This window comes from Mustela lutreola, chromosome 15 (genome assembly GCF_030435805.1).
Source record: "Mustela lutreola isolate mMusLut2 chromosome 15, mMusLut2.pri, whole genome shotgun sequence".
NCBI classification, from domain to species: Eukaryota; Metazoa; Chordata; class Mammalia; order Carnivora; family Mustelidae; genus Mustela; species Mustela lutreola.
In genome coordinates this window covers 6,061,781-6,080,792 of record NC_081304.1, presented here as the reverse complement: position 1 = coordinate 6,080,792, position 19,012 = coordinate 6,061,781, and the positions used below count along the sequence as shown (strand labels likewise).

General features: G+C 60.1%; 1 protein-coding gene across 3 annotated transcripts; it reads right to left on the bottom strand.

The window, feature by feature from the left end:
* Window positions 1-406: 406 nt before the first annotated feature.
* HID1 (HID1 domain containing) lies at window positions 407-18,453 on the bottom strand. Of its 3 annotated transcripts, XM_059148610.1 has the most exons (19): window positions 18,248-18,452; window positions 12,467-12,616; window positions 11,815-11,985; window positions 11,175-11,288; window positions 10,483-10,589; window positions 10,090-10,206; window positions 8,220-8,442; window positions 7,963-8,019; window positions 7,016-7,156; window positions 6,759-6,849; window positions 6,408-6,559; window positions 6,223-6,301; window positions 4,640-4,804; window positions 3,284-3,511; window positions 2,856-2,962; window positions 2,283-2,363; window positions 1,591-1,682; window positions 1,248-1,406; window positions 407-999 (listed from the first exon to the last, which is right to left on the bottom strand). In XM_059148610.1, the coding sequence occupies exons 1-19, from the start codon at window positions 18,311-18,313 to the stop codon at window positions 936-938; spliced, it is 2,364 nt and encodes a 787-aa protein (XP_059004593.1). In that variant the 5' UTR covers window positions 18,314-18,452; the 3' UTR covers window positions 407-935. The 3 variants fall into 3 exon arrangements, with proteins under 3 accessions (XP_059004593.1, XP_059004594.1, XP_059004595.1); XM_059148611.1 differs by lacking the exon at window positions 4,640-4,804 and having other exon boundaries at window positions 18,248-18,453; XM_059148612.1 differs by lacking the exons at window positions 407-999; window positions 1,248-1,406; window positions 1,591-1,682; window positions 2,283-2,363 and adding an exon at window positions 2,406-2,678 and having other exon boundaries at window positions 18,248-18,453.
* Window positions 18,454-19,012: the final 559 nt, after the last annotated feature.

The following is a 19,012-nucleotide window of genomic DNA, read 5'->3' as shown; positions in this document are numbered from 1 at the left end:
TTGGTTTCTGGGCTGATGTGGAGGGCCCTCTGGGGTCTGATTCTGGGAAGCAGAAGCCCCAGCTCGCCTGAAGATCAAAGCCAGGGCCAGCCCCTCCCCCACAAGCACAGAGAGCCAGGACGTGGAGGGGGTGGTTTATTGTGTGAAGAGGCCGATTGTACAGAGCAAAGATTGTACTGACACAGGTAGGGTGAGGGATACCCAGAGGCCAGAGCTGGAGGATGGAGGGGTGGTACCCTGTTCCCTCTGGCCCCCCAGTCACCCGGGCAGTGGGCAGAGGCAGGGAGGATCGAACGGCTCCCTCCACACCCTCTACCCCCATTACTGGGTAACAGGGAGTCAGGCTATATCCAATGACCAGGGAGAACACAGCAGGAGACCCTCAACACCCTGCTCCAAACCCCTAGACTGGCTTCTGCAGTCTCCGAGCCCTCCGTTTCCTCAAGCAGCCTAGCCACCCTTCTTCCTCTCCTCCTCCAGGCCCCGGCAGCAAACTGGGCCTGGACGAGGTTGTTTCAGGGTAGGAGGCATGGGAGGGCGCCCCTGCCCGGGTGCCTCAAGGGACAGCCCACAGCTCCCTGCTGGGTGACCCATGAGGGCTCAGTGACCTGGTGGCCTCTGGGGATGATGGGCAGCACAGAGACGGGTCTTGAGCGGGGAGCCAGAGGGAGGTGGGGGCTCTGGCCAGGGCCTGCAGCCCTGGAGATGGGAGGCTCCTGGGAGTCCAGCCCTCGGGGGTAGGGGTGGGGTGATCAGAACCTGTCCCCACCAACCCAGCCACCAGGGGCCTTTAGGGCCTGCCACCCGGGACTCAGCCCGTCCGCCAGCCCCAGCTCCTACTGTGGCAACCTAAAGCCTAGAAGAGTGGGTCGGGGAGCATCAGGGGCCCGGGGCCCCCCACTCCTCTGGTCCCGGCCCCTGCTGGGCTTCCGTCCTCACACCCGCTGGATCTCAAACAGCTTCACATCCGTGTCGTACCAGACAGGCGGGTCCACATTCCTGCGGAGGGAGCGGGCTGTCACAGAGCTGCCGGGAGACCTTGCAGAAAAGACTGAGAAGGACGACGTAGGGGTTGTCCGGCCCAAACCCCTTCCATCCTGATGTCCCCCGCCCCCCGGCAGTGGGTGCCCACCCTCAACTAGACAAGACCACCCTGGCTGATCCTCTTGACACGAACCCCACTATCATGGAGGGACCCAGAGCTGAGGGCCCCCCTGAGCAGACCCTCGGGGGAACGCCGGACCCACCTCAGATAGATGACACCCCACATGTAGGTGCGGAACCACATGGCCGTGCCTGAGTTGGCCTGGTACTTGCGGATGAGGATGGGGTGCGGCACAGGGAGCAGCCCCACCAGGGTGCCGTGCTGCAGGAACCTCAGGATCTCTGACTCATCCGTCAGGCCCCTGCCGGCAAGAGGGGGCGGTTGCCCGTGATGTGGGAAAACCCACGCTGAAAGTCAAGGGGAAGCACGGGGGGCCCCGTGCGCCCAGCCGCACCCTGCCCAAGCCGGGGTTTGCCCCGCCCGCAGAGCCCACCTGGGGCTCCCGTCTGCCATCCCCAGCCCCCCAGCCCCCGCCCTGGGCTCACTTGTCGATGCAGATCTTTTCCACCTGGGGAACCAGCACTTGGAGCAGCCTCATGATGGTCTGCAGCGGCAGCTTTGACTTCCAAGAGAGAACCTGAGGGAGCGAGTGGGCCTCCTGGGGCTGGGAAAGCAGCCCCCAGGGACAGCGGGAGAGGCCTGACCCCTGACCCAGAACCACAGTCTCCCCACGGCAGCAAGTGTCCCCGCAGCAAGGGCCTGGCACAGGGCAGTGCCCACGAACAGTGACTTAAGTTATTCACACTAAGAGCTGTGGCTTCTCACGAGGCATACACTCTGTGCCAAAAACTGTCCCCATGGAGCCTCACAATGGCGTGACCAAATAGGACCTCTGGCCCGTGGAAGGGCAATCAGTAGTGACCACGGACACACATGAGGAAGTGGACAAGTGTCTTGGGGAAAGAAGCTGGAAAGAAAAGTTGAGTAAGAAAGCCAGCACCGTGGGCCGCTGAAGCTCACCCCTGTAGCAGAAGTCTGGGACAGTGTAGACCGGGGGTGGGGGTGGGGAGCAACCGGGCCAGAGAGGCCAAGGTCACCCAGCTGGAGTAACCCAGAGCCTGGCTCCCAGGCCGGTGTTTTAATTTGCACACATTCCCATCTGAGCCTGGATGGAGCTGTTCCTGGTGCCAGAAGCCCCTGTCCGCCCCATCTCAGAGCCATCCGCCCGAACCCTCACCCATTCCGATGTTGGGTTCCACTGCCCACTGGCTGAGGCGCTGGATAGCCGCCGCTGCTCCCGCCACGCCTGCTCGGGCTCCTGGTCCCAGGGAAGGGATGGGAGTGAGGGGTGGAAGGAACAGAGGCGGGAGGGGCAGCCCTGCTTCCCAGTCCCTCCCACAGCCTGGAATCCAGGAGGCAACGAAGCCTCCCTACTGGCTCCTGCCGGTGGGGGGCTCGCTCCCAGCAGAGGGGACAGCCCAGCCCAGCACCCTTTGCCCTGGGCCCCAAGCCCTGCCCGACCCAGCCCAGCCCGATGACAGGTTTAGGGCCAGGGGCTGACTGGGCTGGTCGGGTAAAGGCCAGCTCCGCGGAGATAAGGCTGATGGATGAGGAGTCTGAAGGCCAAGGAAGCCTGGGACCGGTAAACAAGGGAGAAGTCCGTGAAAGCAGCCCCACGCATGTCCTGGGCACAGGGTTCCTGCCCTCTGCTGCAGGGGACCCCGGAATGTCCTGGCCCAGCCCAACGGCAGAGGCCAGGGAAAAAGGGAAGTCCCAGTGTCACCCCACTGCAGGAGTCCCCGTCGCCCACCTCCGCGGTCGGGCTGCCCTCTGCCGAGCTCTGCTGGGACATGGGCTCCAGGGATTGCAAGGTGCCGTCCTCTGACACCTGGGACTTCTCGGTCAGCTTGTCAATGCCTGGGGGGGGGGGGGGGTGAAGACACCTGCCACAGGACCCTTCTGAGAAAGCACCTGCATTGGGCCCCATGAGCGCCCCCTCTTTCCCCCACGCACTTTAGCCATGCCTGATCCCCCCCATGCAGTTCTGAGGCCCCAACCCCCCCCCATACCCAGCACCAAACTAGCCTTCCTGGGCCTCCCAATATCCCCTCCCCATCCCCTTTGCCAGAGATGGGAGGGCATCCCAGAGACCCTGCCAGGATGCCAACCAGGCTGGCATCCACATCCACACACACACACACACACACACACATGCTCCTGCCACCTGCCAGGCCAGACCTGGGGTGGCCACCAGGCTCGTCTTGAGAGTGCCAGGCTCAGCGGGGGCCGCAGGGCGGGAGCCCTCCATGGAGGCGCCCTCCTGTGAGCCAGTTCGGGACAAGGACTCGGGTGGCCGTCGGCGCCGCTGCAAGGCCTTGTGGATGGCAGGGGGGTCGGCGGGCAGGTTGGCCAGCTGGTGGAAGACGCTGCGCTTTCGGATGATGGCGTAGACCAGGTTGGAGTTGCCTGTAAGGAGGGAGCACGCCGCATTCGGGGGGGCCCCTTGCCTCTCCCTCCGCCTGCCAGGTTTCTGGGAAGGGGGAGTGCGGAAGACAGGAGGGTGTCTAACTCCAGGCTGGAGGAGGGCTGGCACATGGCGGTGTGTGCCGCTGTGGCTACACTGCACTACCTCGTTGGAGAAGAGCTTCTGGGCAGAGCTCCCCCCATGCCGCTCCCCAGCCTTCCAGAACCCCTCGCAACCTGGCACTCTAAGGGGTAACCCCGGGAAAGTGGGGCAGGCCCAGAACGTCAGAGTCCACCGGGCCAGCTGTCCTGTACTTTGTCTGTGTCCCTGAGCCAGGTCATCAGAGAGGAAGTACGACAGGGCCCGCGCTCCATGACCCACCCTGAATTCCCTCGACTCTGGGCCTCCAAGGCCCCACCCAGCAATCGGGTCCTGCCTCTCACCACACTGTCTTCTTCCATCTCACCCCAGGGCCCTTGCATAGGTTGCCCCCAGCCGCACCCCACGGTGCTTTTTCTACCCCACCATACCTCCATTCAGCCCTCACAGATCAGTGGAAACATTATTTTGGAAATAATAGTAACTGCTAAGTCACCAGATAATGTGCTAAACGCTTCTTGTGGCTGATTCCTTACCCTCCCAACACCTCGGGCATAAGGACTCCAGGACGACTGTTAGAACTATCTTCCAGCCGAAGACATTAAAGCCTGGAAAGGCTATGTGCCCACAGTCGCAAAAGTGATGAGTGGCAAGGCCCTCGTGACACCAGGCTGTGTGACACGGACAACACCCAGCGGGGTCCCGCTGCCCCGAGCTTCCCTTTCATCTGATGTAAGGTGACCTCTCTGGGTGACCCTCTGTTTAAAGCCTCCCTCCGGGCCTCCATCCCCAGCCGTGAGCTGCACAGGGCAGGGAGCACTCCGTTTTGTTCTCCCCTGTAGCCCCTGCCCCCAGCACTGGCTTGGTATGCGGCTGGTGTTCAATAAACACATGTTGAATGAATAGGGGCCGATAGGGGCAGGGGAAGGCAGAGGGTTCTCCCCTCAGATGGACCGGGAAGGTGTCCTCGCGCACGGCCCATCCCAAGTCCCGCCGCTGAGGCCCCGCTGGGGCCTGGGCTACCGCCTCACCGTCGAACTGGTACTGAATGATGTTGTTGAAGGCCTCCAGGAGGAAGAACACCAGGTGGTGGTTCTGGGCAGCGGAGAAGAGGAACCAGGTGGTGGAGAAGGCCTCCAGCAGGTGCAACAGCTTGTTGGCGGCCACCATGGACAGGCTCTTGAGGTAGGGGGACACTGCGGGGACGAGCCAGCTCACTCCTGGACCCAGCCATCCCCACATGCCCTTGGCCTGAGCACGACTCAGAGCTCCCGCTGCCAAGCCCTCCCTGTCCTTTGCCTAGAAAATCCCCCACAAAGCCCAGAAAACCCAGCCCTCGGAGGCTGAGGCCACACGGGCCACACTCTGCAGAGCTCCAGGAGGCTGTGTGGACCCCCCACCCCGCATCCCTGCACCATGTGGAGAGCCGCACTGTTCCCTGAGACACTCAGACATGGCATCTCACCCACTCCCCCCCCCATGCTTCTGAAAGGGGGCGCCGGAGCAGGGGGAACCAGCCCCATTTCATAGACGAGGAAACTGAGACTCGGGTTTGTAAACTCGCCCAGAGATCCCAGTTATAAAATGGACCAGGCAGGATGACAAACTCCAGATCTTTAAGTCTTTCTGGAATATCAAACTGGAATTGCAATGCTCCACGCATCATCAGAAATGTATTTTTTTGGCAGAGCCTGGGAGGGGGAATCCGAGAGATGAGACGTGTGGGGATGACGGCCTGAAGTCACATCGGATCGGGGCGCTTCCTGTCTCACTCTCTCTCCCTCACCAGGCTAGGACAGGGAGAAAAAAGCATCTTCTCGGGTTTTCTGGTTCACAAATGCGTTCTCAGTGCCAGGTACACTCAACCAGTGCTCAGTTAGAATGCGTGAGACCGGCCCGGCGAGCGAAGCAGGAAGGGAAGGCAGGGCTCTGGCCCCGGAGCTCACAGCGCAGCTAGAGCTCTGTCCCACCAACTCGGGAGTCCAAAGCACTCCTATCCAGAACCATCCCCACCACAGACCGCCTTGGAAGCCATCCTGCCTCAGCTCACGGCCCCCCACCAGGCTGAGCCCAGCAGGTCAGCCAGCCTGAGCCCCTCCCCTCGGAGGCAGCTGTCCCCAGTCCTCGCTGGAGGGTAGGGTGCCCCCTGCTGCCCAGAGACCACGCTGTCCAAACCTGCGACGTCCAACACAGTAGCCGCGAGCCACTGGAGGCCACTCAACGCTTGAAACATAGCTAGTGCTAACTGAGATGTGCCGCGCACGTGAGACACACAACATTTTGAAGACTGGGTGTCAAAAGAATATGAGATATCCCAGTAATTTTTACGGGGTTATAGGTTGATATGAAGGTATTTTGGATGGTGTGGAATACATAAAATAGATTATAAAATTATTGTCACTCCTTCCTTCCTCCTTCCCTCCCTTTCTTCCCTCCTCCCTCCCTTCCTTCCTTCCAATACGGCTACTAGAAAATTGACCAGTACAACGTGGCCGCCATCCCTCCGCTATGGGTCTGGCTACCGGACTGGGCTGTTGGCACCGCGGCAGGCAGGCCTGTGGCCTGGCGCCACCTGGTGGTGATCGCGGGGAAGGCGGGCTCCCAGCACCCCTACCGTTGACCACGATGGTGAGCAGGCAGTCGAACAGGGGCTGCAGCCGCTGGTGACCGCTGGTGATAATCTTGTGGAACACCTGCGCCAGGAGGCAGAAGGGTGGCCGTGGGGTCCCCTCTACCTCCAGACTCAGCCAAAAGGATGCCCCCCATGCCCCCAGGTGCTGGCGGAGGGAGCCCCCTCACCACAATGAGCAGGTCCGCATGGGTACCGGTGAAGACCGGGATGTCCATGGGCACGCGCACCGAGTAGGGCTTGTTCAGCCGCACCCCGAAGTTCCGCTCCCCGCTCAGAAGCAACAGGATGAAGACTCCGATGTGCATCAGGCCTACCCGGGCTGCAGCATGGGGTACAGAAGTCAACACACGGCGGGGGAGGGGGGGTGCTCCGTAGGAAGGACTTGGGGCAGGGACCCAACTCAGCAGCACCGGAAGAAGCCCCGCCCCGAGCCTCAGCTCCTGGGAGGCAGCGCAGACTGGCCAGACCCGCCCCTCTACAGGGAAGCCCCCTGGATCTTACGCCCACCCCAGCCTTACAATGATCCGCTCGGGCATCATTGAGGAAGTAGAGGATGGGGACCAGGATGTCCAGCACATCACTGCTCTTGAGCACAAAGAAGAGGAATTTCTGGAGGGAGGGAGTGAACGGGTGGGCAGAGTCAGAGGGGAGACCCCTCTGCTCCACCCTCTCCCCATCCCGGGAGCCTTCCCAGAGGCTGTCCCCCTCCCGGGCTAGCCAGAGTAGCCGCTCCCCACCGCAGGGCACACCACAGCCCACCAGGCTGGCAGCCCACCTTATTGAAGTCGCAGAGCTTCCAAAAGAGGACTAGCAGCTCCTGGTGGAACTGGATCTTCTTGGTGGAGTTGGGCAGGTAGGTCTGGAGCAGGGGGTTGGAGAGCAGCCGGGCTATGCCCTTGAGGATGAACTGGAAGTCCTGAGGGGGGTACAGCAGGGATCTGTCCGGTCTGGCTCCCTCACAAACGCCTCCTCACCCCGCCCCCCCAAGGCTGGTCCCACCTCTAGAGCCTGAAAGGCCCAGCTTCTGTCATCGGTAGCTGTCCTGAGAAGCCCCCTCAGGAAGCTGAGACCAGGGCAGGTCTAGAGGGAACCCCCGCCCCTTCCCCAGACCACAGGCCCCCCCATGCTTTAGCAAGGCTGCTCCTAGGGACGCCCCCACACCCACACCCACACCCTGAACCGGCCCCTGCCCACCCGGACTGTGTGTGGACAGATGCCATCCCCCACCCTCCCCATCCCCCTGTCACACCAGAGGCACAATCTATGACTCTCAAAGAGCTTTTCACTTACTAAGCACCTCCTACAACAAGACGAGGAAGCAGTTGCGTTCCCAAGTTACAGCAGCAGAAGCCAGAGTTCGGGAGCCCAAGAACCTCCCCCAAGGTCACAAGACACAATCTCAGCTCTGCCTGGCCTATAAGTGCACTATCCTTCCCCCCACCAAAACCTGACATCAGCACCGCCTCCTCCTGGAAGCCTGCCCAGTTGTCCCCACCCAATTGAGGCCATTAGCCCTCTTCTGCATCTCAAAACCTTCAAAATTCTGCCATCACTATTTCACTTGGGGTGGTCAAGTCCATGGGGACCATGGTTGCTTCCTATAGGGGCCAAGACTCCCCCAACCCCATCTCATCTCCACCCCCTCGCTCCCCTGCAAGGCCATACCCACTGTAGCAGGTGGGCACTGAGAACCCACTGGGGCAAAAGCGGGGTGCCACTCACCTCCTCCCGATGGATGCGGGACAGGTAGTTTACAAACAGGTTTTCGGGTCCTGGAGGCTGCCGAGGGTGGAGCCTGGGATAAGCAGGTGGCTTCACCCCTTGCCCCTACCTTGGGCCTAGGTGGTGGCAGCAGTGCCCCCTCGGACATCCCCAGGCTACCACGAGGTGCCCGCTGGGTAGCCCTTGCCCAGCTCTGCTAAGGAGAGCGCCCAGAGCCCGGCGGGGCGAGCTGCCCTCCCCGCCGCTCCCATCCTTACATCCGCGTCATCCATGGCCGTGCCTGTCGTGGTGCCGTCCACGGTGGGGCTGGCGCTGGTGGCACTGTCGTGGTCCAAGGTGACGATGAGCACCTGGGCCGCCTCCTCCACCAGGGGTTCCCGGTAGTCGGAGAAGAGTAGGTGGTTGTAGGGGATCCCGTAGCCCACAGGGTCATAGGCACACACGGTGTTGAGGAGGGAGGTAAACAGGGGGAGGGCGTGTCTGCCGTGGAAGAGGAAGAGGCTCTGGAGGCCACCCCCCAGGGGGCCGCCCCTCCCTCGAAAAGGGTTCAGTGCTAGCCCCAGGCTGGGGGCCAGAGAGCAGAACCAGGCTCATCCCTCCCTGAGGAAAAGAGACCTCTCCTTATCCTGGCCTGCCTCCGGGTCCCAGGCCAGGCTAGGCCAGAGGCAGAGGAATTTATACCAAGAGCGGGGCAGCCAGTTATGGGGGAAAGCATGCACACACCCCTTAGATTTTCCCCCAAGGGCTAAAGCCTCTTAAAAACAAATTATAAGACTATGTTTAGAGCAGTTTTAGGTTCACAGCAAATATCATGAGGAAGGAACAGAGACTGCCCTGTGCCCCCCACCCCCTCCCACGCACAGTCGCCCCCACTACTGACATTCCACAGTGGAGTGGCTCGTGTTATAATCAACGGACCTACTCGGACCCATAATTTACATTAGAGTCCACTGTGGTCTCTGAGGGGCAGGGGTACCCTCCCCCGGCGCTTCAAAGCAGGGGGCTGGAGTCCCCCAGGGAGGGGGGCTTCCCCTCGGGGAGCGGAGCATGTGCTGGATCCCCCAGTTCCCAGGCCAGAGACTGACATCATTCTGAGATCTGTAAGATGTCAGGGTTCAAGCTCCTTATCTTACAGGCAAGGAAACTGAGACCCAGAGAGGTTAAGTGAGTGGCAAAGCGTGGCTGTTTGCCTGATAACACTGGTAAGAGGAAAAAAAAAAATACAAAAACCCAAAACCCTGGCCAGATTTGGATTGTGGCTGGAGGAGGGAGTCTCCGCGCTTCCCTTCTCTTCTTTGGCGTGGGGAGACGGGAGTTGGGCAGAGGGCCATCGAAACCTGAAGGGCATGGTATGCCATGCAGGAAGAAGCTGAGCCATGACTGTGGCAGGGCGGGGGTGGGGGGGAGCGCACTAATTCCCATGACTGCCGCAGGACCTTGGGCACAGCTGCTGTTGTGGGGCTGGAGCACCTGTAGGTGCTTTACACACTCAGTCCCGCCCTGTGACATCCCCAGAGCCCAGGAGCGCCCCCGTGTGGCCCAGGCTTCCCCACCCTCCAGGGTGGTCCTTCCACCCTCTCCCCACCCACTCTCTACGCAGCCCTGCCCCAGACAAGCCTCAGGGAGCTCCTGAGAGCTCGCAAGGAGGCTGGTCTGAACCGAGATGGGTTGTGATTGTAAAACTACACAACGGATTCTGAAAACTTCGCATGAAAAGGGAATGTAAAACCTCTCTGTAATCTTGCATCTCGAGTATATGTTAAATACTAGTATTTGCTGTATATTGGGTTAAGTGAAATGTTAAAATGAATTTCACTCGTTTCTTTTTTACTTTTCTCATGTCACCGCTAGAAATGTTCAACTTCTGTTGACACCAGCATATGTGGTTTCCATTCTATTTCTGCTGGACAGCACAGCTCTGGATGGAGGACCCAGGTACTGGCGGGTCACCTAGGGCTTCCTCCTGGGGGACACTGGACCCGCCGGCATAAGGAGGGCTGTTAAGTTACAAGCCATCACCACCAGGGGGCACCACCTCCCCCTCCACTAAGACTCCAGGATGGTGAGCGACCTCTGGGGCTGCCTGGAGAAGGAGAAGAATAGAAAGAAAAGCCAGGGGCCCCTCACCTGTTCTCCGTGGAACAAAAGAACTGCACCCACGGGTTGGTGCTGCCACTGTCCGGAGCTGGGGGCAGGTACATGGCCTCAGAGAAGCATGTCAGCAGCAGTTTCAACAGCTCCATCCTTGGGGGGGAGGGTATGGCAGGGGGTTCAGTACCTGAAGATCTCCGTTCTTCTCTAGGAGGGCGTGCCAACCCTGCCTAGCTCCAGCACAAGCCCATGAAACAGAATGACCCCATTTTCTCCCTGTCAGGCTGCTGCGGGGTCACGAGTGGATTGGGTCTCCTCGAAAGACCCCACGCATGGTTCCCTCTCTGAGCCAGGGAGTCGCGGGGGCGGGGGGGGGGGCAGGCCTGGAGTCCAGCTACACTGTGGGCTCTGGATCCAAGCAAAACTCACCGGTTCAGGTCATGGATGTAGTTGGGCTGGGGGGAGTGAGCAAAGCCCACACCAGCCTCCCAGATGTATTCACAGCTGTCCAGGGAGTGGACGTCCTCCGCTGAGTCCTGGGGACACAGTTCGGGGGCGATCAGGCTGGGGGTGTCCCAGTCCCCCCACCATCATCCCTGGGGGCAGAGACCCTCATATTCCCCTACAGACAGCCCCTCAAAATGTCCCTGGTGATAATGCACGAGGGGAGAAATGAATGTTCTCAACCTCTTGAAAGCTAATTTTTCTTCTCTGGTTCTTTTATTTGCTCAGTCCAGCTTGGGCAGGGAGAGATAGAGAGGGAGAGGAATGGAATCGGGTGCACCTGGTGGTATGTGGGGGTGGGAGGGCAGAGAACACTGAAGGTCAAGTCTATGGGCCCATAGGAAGTGAGCAGGCCAGACCTGCTGGGTCCAAGCCCCACCCCCACCCCCCACTGCCCAGGCGAAGACAATGGGTGTTTGTGCTCAGACTCCCGGATAGAGGGGGCAGGGCCAGGCACCAGCTGGCTCCTCTCCAGCTGTGCCATTCACCAGCCCCTTCCCAGATCTGCTCTTAGGGGGTAGCCCCTGCCCCCATGGGGTCCTGCCTAACGGAACTTCAACCCCTAACCCAGGACCAAAGCCCTCCCAGCCTAAAGGTGGGAGATCGGGGGTTCTCACCACAGTGCTCCTGCGGTGGCTCTGGACAGTGAAATCTGGACAGAAGAGGAGGTCGGCGATGGCCAGGAGCAGGGACTCAGCCAGGGGCCGGGCGTTCTCACCATCATCGTCTCCCTGCTCAGGATATAGCACAGGCCGCCTCAGTGATCACAGGCCAAGGAGAAGTGGCCCCAGGACTTGGGAGTTGGAAGGGGGTTGGATCTGGGCCCAGGCAGGCAGTCATGGGCAGAGGGATGAAGGAAGACACAGAAGGAAAAGGAAGTAGATTCCCAATCACCCCAAACCTCCTAAAGCAGAAGAGGGCTGGGGCCCAGGAAGAAACCTCCCCACGGGCTGGAAGGAGCCAGGCCAGGTCCCGAAAACTCTAGAGCCTCGAGCCTGCTGGGAATCACTGGGGTCCTACCCTCACCCAGTTGCCTGGAGATAAACAGAGGGAGAGTGCCCAGCTGCCCTGCCCCCGTGTCTGCCCAGCTGAAGGGGTAGACACCCATGTGGGAGACGCCTCGGCCACAACACGCATTCCCCTTCCCCTGTACTTCCCAAACCCCACAAGAGATTTGGAGGAATGTGACGGGCCCTGAACGGGTTCCCTCTGTCTCGCCACATGCTTCCCATGAGCCCCACAGCCAGGCCCACAGACCCCTGCTCGTCCTGCCCCGGGCACTGTGGACCAGAAGAAGCCCCTCCAGTCAGGGTCCTCGAAGATGTAGGGCAACACTCGGGTGAGAAGCCGGCTGCAGTTCAGGACAATCTGCTTCTCCTTCTCCGAATGGCAGCCGCTCTCGGCTCCCTGCACCAGCTTCTCCACGGCCTGTGGGGACAGGGTGGGGAGCGGGGACATTGCGCTTGTCAACCAGGATGGGCGCCCCAGGCTTCAGAGGGGGAGAGGCAGACAGGGTCAGCCAGCCCAGGGGGACAGGAAGTGGGTCAGAGAGCAGCCTAGCGCATCCCCCTGAGAGCCCAGCCCACCGCTCACTGGCTGCGACCTCGCTAAGTGGCCACCTGTCAGAGTCTGTTTCCTTGTCTCTGGCATGAACTCTGGCTCACTGCACAGGGTGAGCCGAAAGAGCTGATGTGCGGAAGCCCTCGCAGAGGGTGGCTGCCAGGATCTCCTCCCCCGCAGAGCCCAGCCAGTGGGGACAAGTGGGTACAGCCAGGGCACTGCCCAGACCTGGACAGGTGGGCTGTCATGGGAGCCTGCTCTCTGGGTCCGCAGGGCTGAGCCAGCGTCTTGGGGAGGGTGGAAAATGGCTCCGCAGGGAGCAGCCCCCGGCCAAGTGCCTTGCGCTCACCTTGTAGCACAGAGTGGCCAGATTGGAGGGTGACTCCTCCCGCACGGCCCGGATCTCTGCCGCCGGCACCAGCGCAAAGACGTCCTGCACTGAGGTGGCCGTGTCTGCCCAGAACTGGTCCCAAAAGGCATCATCGGTGGCTTCCACAGGCTGGGGGAGGGGAGCCGTGTGTCCAGAGTTGTTATATAATCCCTCTCCAACAGGCCCACAGTTTGCCCAGTTTGTAGAGGAAGGAGCCCCCCTATTCCATCCCTGCTGGTGCACAGGGGCCCTCCTATGGCGGGGAGAGAGGGGACAGTCTTCAACAGTCTTCAACCTTTGTGAGCCTCTGCTGGTAGAGGCAGGCAGGAGACACTTGGCACAGATGTCAGAGGTCGGCCAACCACTAAGTTTGGCAGCCAAAGCCTAACTCAGTCCCCAAGGGATGGGGTAAGTCAGCATCCTCCTCTGGCCTTGCCTCCCCACCCGGGGACCCCCCCCCCCACAGGCCATGCCGCTAGGTCAAGTGCCTGGGGGCCAGACCCAGGTTTTGCCCCTCCCCAAAGGAAGAAGACGAGGAGATATGTGCTCATTTCACCTAAGACCACCCTCACCATCCCCCCACGCCCCAGCTTCCACCCTCTCCTTGCACACCCAACAGATGCCTGAGCTAAAGGAGCCAACCCCTGTGGCTCTCTGACTGCACCTGCTCCCCCCGGAGCCCACTGCCAGTGCTGCTGTTCAGGCCACTCTTGCCAAGGCCCCACCTCCAAATTTACCTCAAACCTGCGTCCACACCACACCAAAGGCACCGTTCCCTTTACAAAGACCTTCGGGACTCCCTGCTGCCTGCAGGATTGGGCCCGACTGGCGGCCAAGATCTTATCTAACATGCTTACACGCACGCACACATGCACACACATATGCACACATACACACTGCACGTGCGAACACGCACAGCTATATTTGCTATCCCCGCAACACAACGCTGTCGCCACTTCTCTTTGCCTTTGCTTGGACTGTCCCCTCTTCCCCACAGGCTCATCCTTCTAATGCATCCCCAAGTCCCACCGGTTTATGGAGACCATACGCCGTATGCACACTTATGCCTTTTGAATCATACGGACAGTCGCATAGGGAGCCAGTTTGAATCATAAGCCCCACTTGAAGACATCCTTCCTAAGGAAATGACCAGAGAGGTGCACATAGAAGGAGGATCGCTGATGTGTTGTTGTCGATAAGAGCAAGAAGCTGGAAGGAACCCAAATAACCAGAAAGCAGGGAACACTCAAAAAGTTAGGGCCCGGGGCGCCTGAGTGGCTCAGTGGGTTAAAGCCTCTGCCTTTGGCTCAGGTCACGATCCCAGGGTCCTGGGATGGAGCCCCGCATCGGGCTCTCTGCTCGGCAGGGAGCCTGCTTCCTCCTCTCTCTCTCTCTGCCTGCCTTTCTGCCTACTTGTGATCTCTGTCTGTCAAATAAATAAATAAAATCTTTGGAAAAAAAAAAAAGTTAGGGCCCTTTCATAGACTGGAATATTATGCAAACACCAGCGCCATGTTGCCAAAGACTCCTGATGAATGAAGAACGATCACGGTACAACCCTGGGTGGAAAAGATGAGCTGTAACACGAACTACACGATGGTCACGATCTTTGCTAAATTATATAGTCATAAAAGTCTGAATGAAAACGACAGAATGCTCATAGCGATTATCTCTCTGGGTGGGTTTTATTTTTTTACTTGTATTTTTCTGCAAACACATATATTACTATTTTTTTAAGATTTTATTCATTTATTTGACAGAGATCACAAGTAGGCAGAGAAGCAGGCAGAGAGAGAGAGGAGGAAGCAGGCTCCCCGCTGAGTAGAGAGCCCGATTCGGGGCTCCATCCCAGGACCCTGGGATCACGACCTAAGCCACCCAGGTGCCCCTATTAACTATTTTTTCCTTTTGAATGTTCACCTGCTAAGAGGCCAGGGTGTCCAGGGCACTCTTCCAAACAGCAGTCCTGCAGAAGACCCCTGGTCTCCATCAACCTGGCCGCCTCCCTTCTCTGGAAAGGTCATACAGGCACTGCTTCCTACAAATCCACACACAGGATACTCTATCATAAAAACATATACATATATATAATGTTTAAGAAAAACTCTGTCCTGGGGCGCCTGGGTGGCTCTGTCGGCTAAGTGTCTGCCTTCGTCTCAGGTCGTGATCCCAGAATCCTGGGCTCCTTGCTCAGTGGGGAGCCTGCTTCTCCCTCTCCCTCTGCCTGCTGCTCCCCCTGCTTGTGCTCTCTCTATCAAAGAAATAAATAAAATCCTTAAAAATAATAATAATAATAAATGTTCTCTGAAGCCCCTTCTTCCCAGAATTCTCCCCGATCTCTGGACTGACAGGCTTGTTCCCACCCTGGAACCCTGCTCCCCTCCCCAACCTCCATCACTCATTCAAGGCCCTGACTCCAGGGGTCTCAACGCACTTGCCTTGAGGCCCCAGTACCCCCACCGGCCCTTCTTCCCTGACCCTGCAGCTGGGGCTGATGGCAGATGCACAGCCAATATTTGTTCAGGGAAAGGCTGTCCTTAGTCCCAGAGATGCCTTCAACCCAGTCACTGGGCAGACCTAAGCACCAGTGGGGCTGTCCAAACTCAGGACTGGCTCTGAAAGCTTCACCAAGGTCCAGGTGTAACCTCGCCCACTCTCCAAGCAATGCCCCCACTTCAAGCTACAGGATAGCAAGTGGCCATGGCCCGCAGGACAGACCTAGTACCATGGCCTGCTGGGTCCCAGAACTGGTAGAGCAAGTTAGCTGGGGAGAAGAACAAAGGCCAAAGGAGGGGCCTAGGGCTAGGGTTTGCTGGCCTCAGCCAAGGCAGCCCTCTAACAGTCCCTGGGGTCAAGGGGTACCATCCCCTAGTGTGGGTGGCCAGGGCTGGGGTGGAGAAGGACATCCTAGAAAACCTGGGGTCATCTCTGGGAAACTCCCCATCTCTGACAATCCCCCCCCTTCCTGGTAGCCCCTACCCCTTAAATGGGCAGAAACTCATCTGAGCACCAGTGGACTTGACCTCTGGCCTAGTTCAGTAGGCAAGTGTCACCTAGGGACCGAATTCCAAACGAGGAGAGAGACTTAAAAGGAGACTTAGGAGGCCCCAGGCTAGCCCAGCTGAGAAGCCAGAGGACAGTCTCAGCTCTCCAGCTCCCACTACGGCCCAGATGCTTCAGCCTGGTGCCCGTCACCTGGCTGTCCTAGGCCGGCCTGATGCTGCAGGTGTTGGCCAGGGTCACTAGAGCCCCTTGGGCTTCTGAGGGGAGAAACATGGCTCAGCTCCTGTCCCAGGTACCCGTGCTGGACCCCATACAACCCAAAGAAGCTTTTAAAATCCAAGCCAGTTTGTTTGAAAAGAGTATTTCTGCTGCAGATGCGACGGCCCAGGCAACCAGGGCACAGGGACTGAGCTACTCAGGTGGGAAAACAGATATTCTTACCCAAGCTTTGCCAGCACCTGCTCAAGCCACACCAGCTTGGGAGTGCAGCTGTATCTTTTGAACTTTCTGGGGGGTGAGGGGGAGCAAGGGACCATAGTGCTCTTGCCTGCTGAGGGTGAACCGTTCAGGAGGGCCGTGTCACCACAGCATTCCCCCCCCCACACACACACGTGCACACATGTAACACAGACCCACCAGGTCTCACCCCGCCTACAGCAGAGAGTCTCCAGAAAAGGCAGGATCTAAGAGAGGGTCCCACCCACCCCAGGGAAGGTCCGGGAAACAGCCCAAACAGCTCAGCCTCAGGACCAGGATCACGTCTAGCCCAAGGCAGGAAGAAAACAGGATGCAGTGCAGGAAGGCAGGGCAGGCCCAGCAGCAGCAGCTCATGCCCAGGCCACAGGAAAAGGCTCTGGGTCTGCTTGTCTGCTGCCCAGAACATCTGTATTCATGGCAGAGCCCCTAAGGGTCTAAGACTGGAAGACACCCTGTGGACAGCTGGCCTGAATCCCCTTGGAGACACTGAGTGGCAAGGTCTGGAAAGACCGTCTGGGATCTGTTCTTCCTCTGTGGTTCAAGCCAGGTCACTACACAGGACAGAGGCTTGAGGGTCTCTCCCTGCAGCCAGCCCGGTTCTCTTCCCACCTGCAGGGCTCCTGTGGTCTCTGGAGGGAGATCCAGCCTGGTATCTGGTTCCTGTCCTCAGCTGGGAAGCAGGACAGCACCAGCTCAGTCACCTCCATAACAGGCCTGCAGCCAGGGAAGCCGGAGGCACACTGCATTTTGGGGAGAAGGCCAGTGCAGGTAGGAATCTAGTCCACCCAGATCCTTTGGGACCCGGCTGAGCTAGTCCTGCTGGGCTGGCCAAAAGGACCCTGCCCGCTGAGCCAACAGCCCGTAGTTCATGCCTCCAACATGTTTCCTTCCCCAGGTAGGTAAACATGGGAGCCTCCCTCCTGCCTCTCCCTGTGGCCTCACATTGAGGGGCTGGCCCACCTGCCACCCACAGACCTAGAAGCCCCATCCCAAAAGAGCCAAGTGCTAGAACTAACCAGGAGCCATTAAGAAAGTGGCGAGAAGCAAAGTCTGGTTTCTGTCAAACACCTCTTACTGGGGAATGGACTTTCCAGAGGCCTGGGCAATGCCAGGCGCCTGACCTTTCTCTCGTGGGAACAAGAGAGAGGAGGACCAGAGATCTGGCCTCTGGAGCTGCGATCAGCTGGCTGTGAGAAGACGGACCCCTCCATCCCACTCTAACTGCCAAGAGCAAGAGAGAGCCCTGGGGGTAAGGGTAAGAGGAAAGTCCCAGAGGGCAGCAGGTCCTGACTCCCTTGAAAGTGGGGGACCTGGAGAGTCAGGGCTGGGCGAGTCTGTGGCCAGAGCAGTGTAGTTCAAGGGGTAAGGACAGAGGGGTAGGCAGGGAAGGAGATGGGTGCTGTGTGTTGGGGGCAAAGAGGTGGCCTCTGTGCCACTCCTGAACTCAGGGGAGCGTATGGGCTGAAAGACACCCCCAGACCCCACACCAGTCAGTCAAAGACAACCTGGAGGGTTCTCAGCCCTGACCCAGAGAACAGAGGGTACCAGAAAACACAGCCATCCCTACTGCTGGGCCTCAGAGGAGGAGCCCCCTGGAGGGTGGTCCCCGGCTGGGAAACTGGACTCCTCCGGGCCCGGGGAACAGTTTCCTTTGCTAGGCTGCAGCGCCGCTTGCCACTCTTTGCATGTTCTCAGGAAGACCTCGGCCTTCCCTGGCTGTGGCCATCGACCTGGGCCCAGCGAGGCCGCTGCCTCCGCGCACCAGCTGTTTCCCCGACCCGGTAGGCGCCGGCCCGGCTTTGTTTGCATTGAATCAGCCGGGTCTGTGCGTCCAGGAATCGCGGGCACTGAGGGCCCGGGAGGGGAGCAGGGAGCGGGGTGGGTGGGTGGGTGGGGGCGGGAGTGGGGGGTGAGGCTGAAGATGCGGAGCTGGAGGGGAGAGAGCGGGGGAGAGGTGGGGGGAGGCGGCGGGACAGGTGACGGACAGCGGCGATGCAGGCTCAGGGAGTAGGCACACGTCAGCCTAAGGTGGCAGCAGCGGCTTCGGGCAGAGAGATATTCCCGGGAGAGGAGGCTGAGGGTGAGGAGCTAGGGTTAGGGGATGAAGCCCTAGGGTACAGGCCAACGGGTCCCGCTCCGGCCCTGGCTTCAGCGTCACCCTGCAGGCCAGTCGGTCCCCCATCTCCTCACCAGCCAAGTTCGCACAGCGCCCCCCCTACCCCGGCCCTGCCCAGCCCCCAGCCCCGCAGGTGGATGGGGAGGCCAGGGCCCCGGTCGCACCTGCGTCTTGGTGGTGAGCTGGATCACCGCCTTTCGGAAATTCAGCTTAGAGTCGGCCGACCCCATAGCGCTGGAGCCCGCTCCGGCCCGGCCCCGGCCCCGACTCCCGCCCCGGCCCCGGCTCCGGCTCCGGTTCCAGCTCCACGGCCCCCGCTGCTCTCGCAGAAGAGGAGCGGCGCACCCCGCCTGCCGGCTCGGCGTCGGCCCCGCCCCCGCTGGGCTCCGCCCTCACGTGGCTCCGCCCCCGCACCTGCCGCGCCCCGCACCGCCCACTCCAGGCGCCGGGAGTCAGCTCCCGGGATCCACTAGGGCCGCCCACCGGGCGTCCTTCTCAGCTGCGCCGGGTGCCTCCGCGCCCTCCCCTCGGAGCGTCGTCCCGGTTACATCTCTCCCATTTCCACTCAGGGGCCCGCAACCCTCCCAACCTCGCGTTCCCCGCCCCTATCCCCACCACTGGTCCCCAGGCCACCCTGGGCCCATACTTTCTCAGCCAGCCCTCTCAGAGCTTCTTTCTTGTCAACCCCTGTCCTCCCCATCCCCCCACGCCTCCCCCACCTCCTTTCCCCCCCCCCCCCCCGGAGCATCTGCTTTCTTGGTTCCCTTTTACTGACCTGTCAAACCCACATCACCAGACAACCTCGCTGTTTTTGTTTTTGTTTTTTCCCAGCCACAAGCCCCAGGCTCCAGGAGAGCAGCTCCCTGGTCGGATGAGAGTGGGAGGTCCCTCGGAGTCCCACAACTTCTTTCTGGCCAGCTGTATTCCCT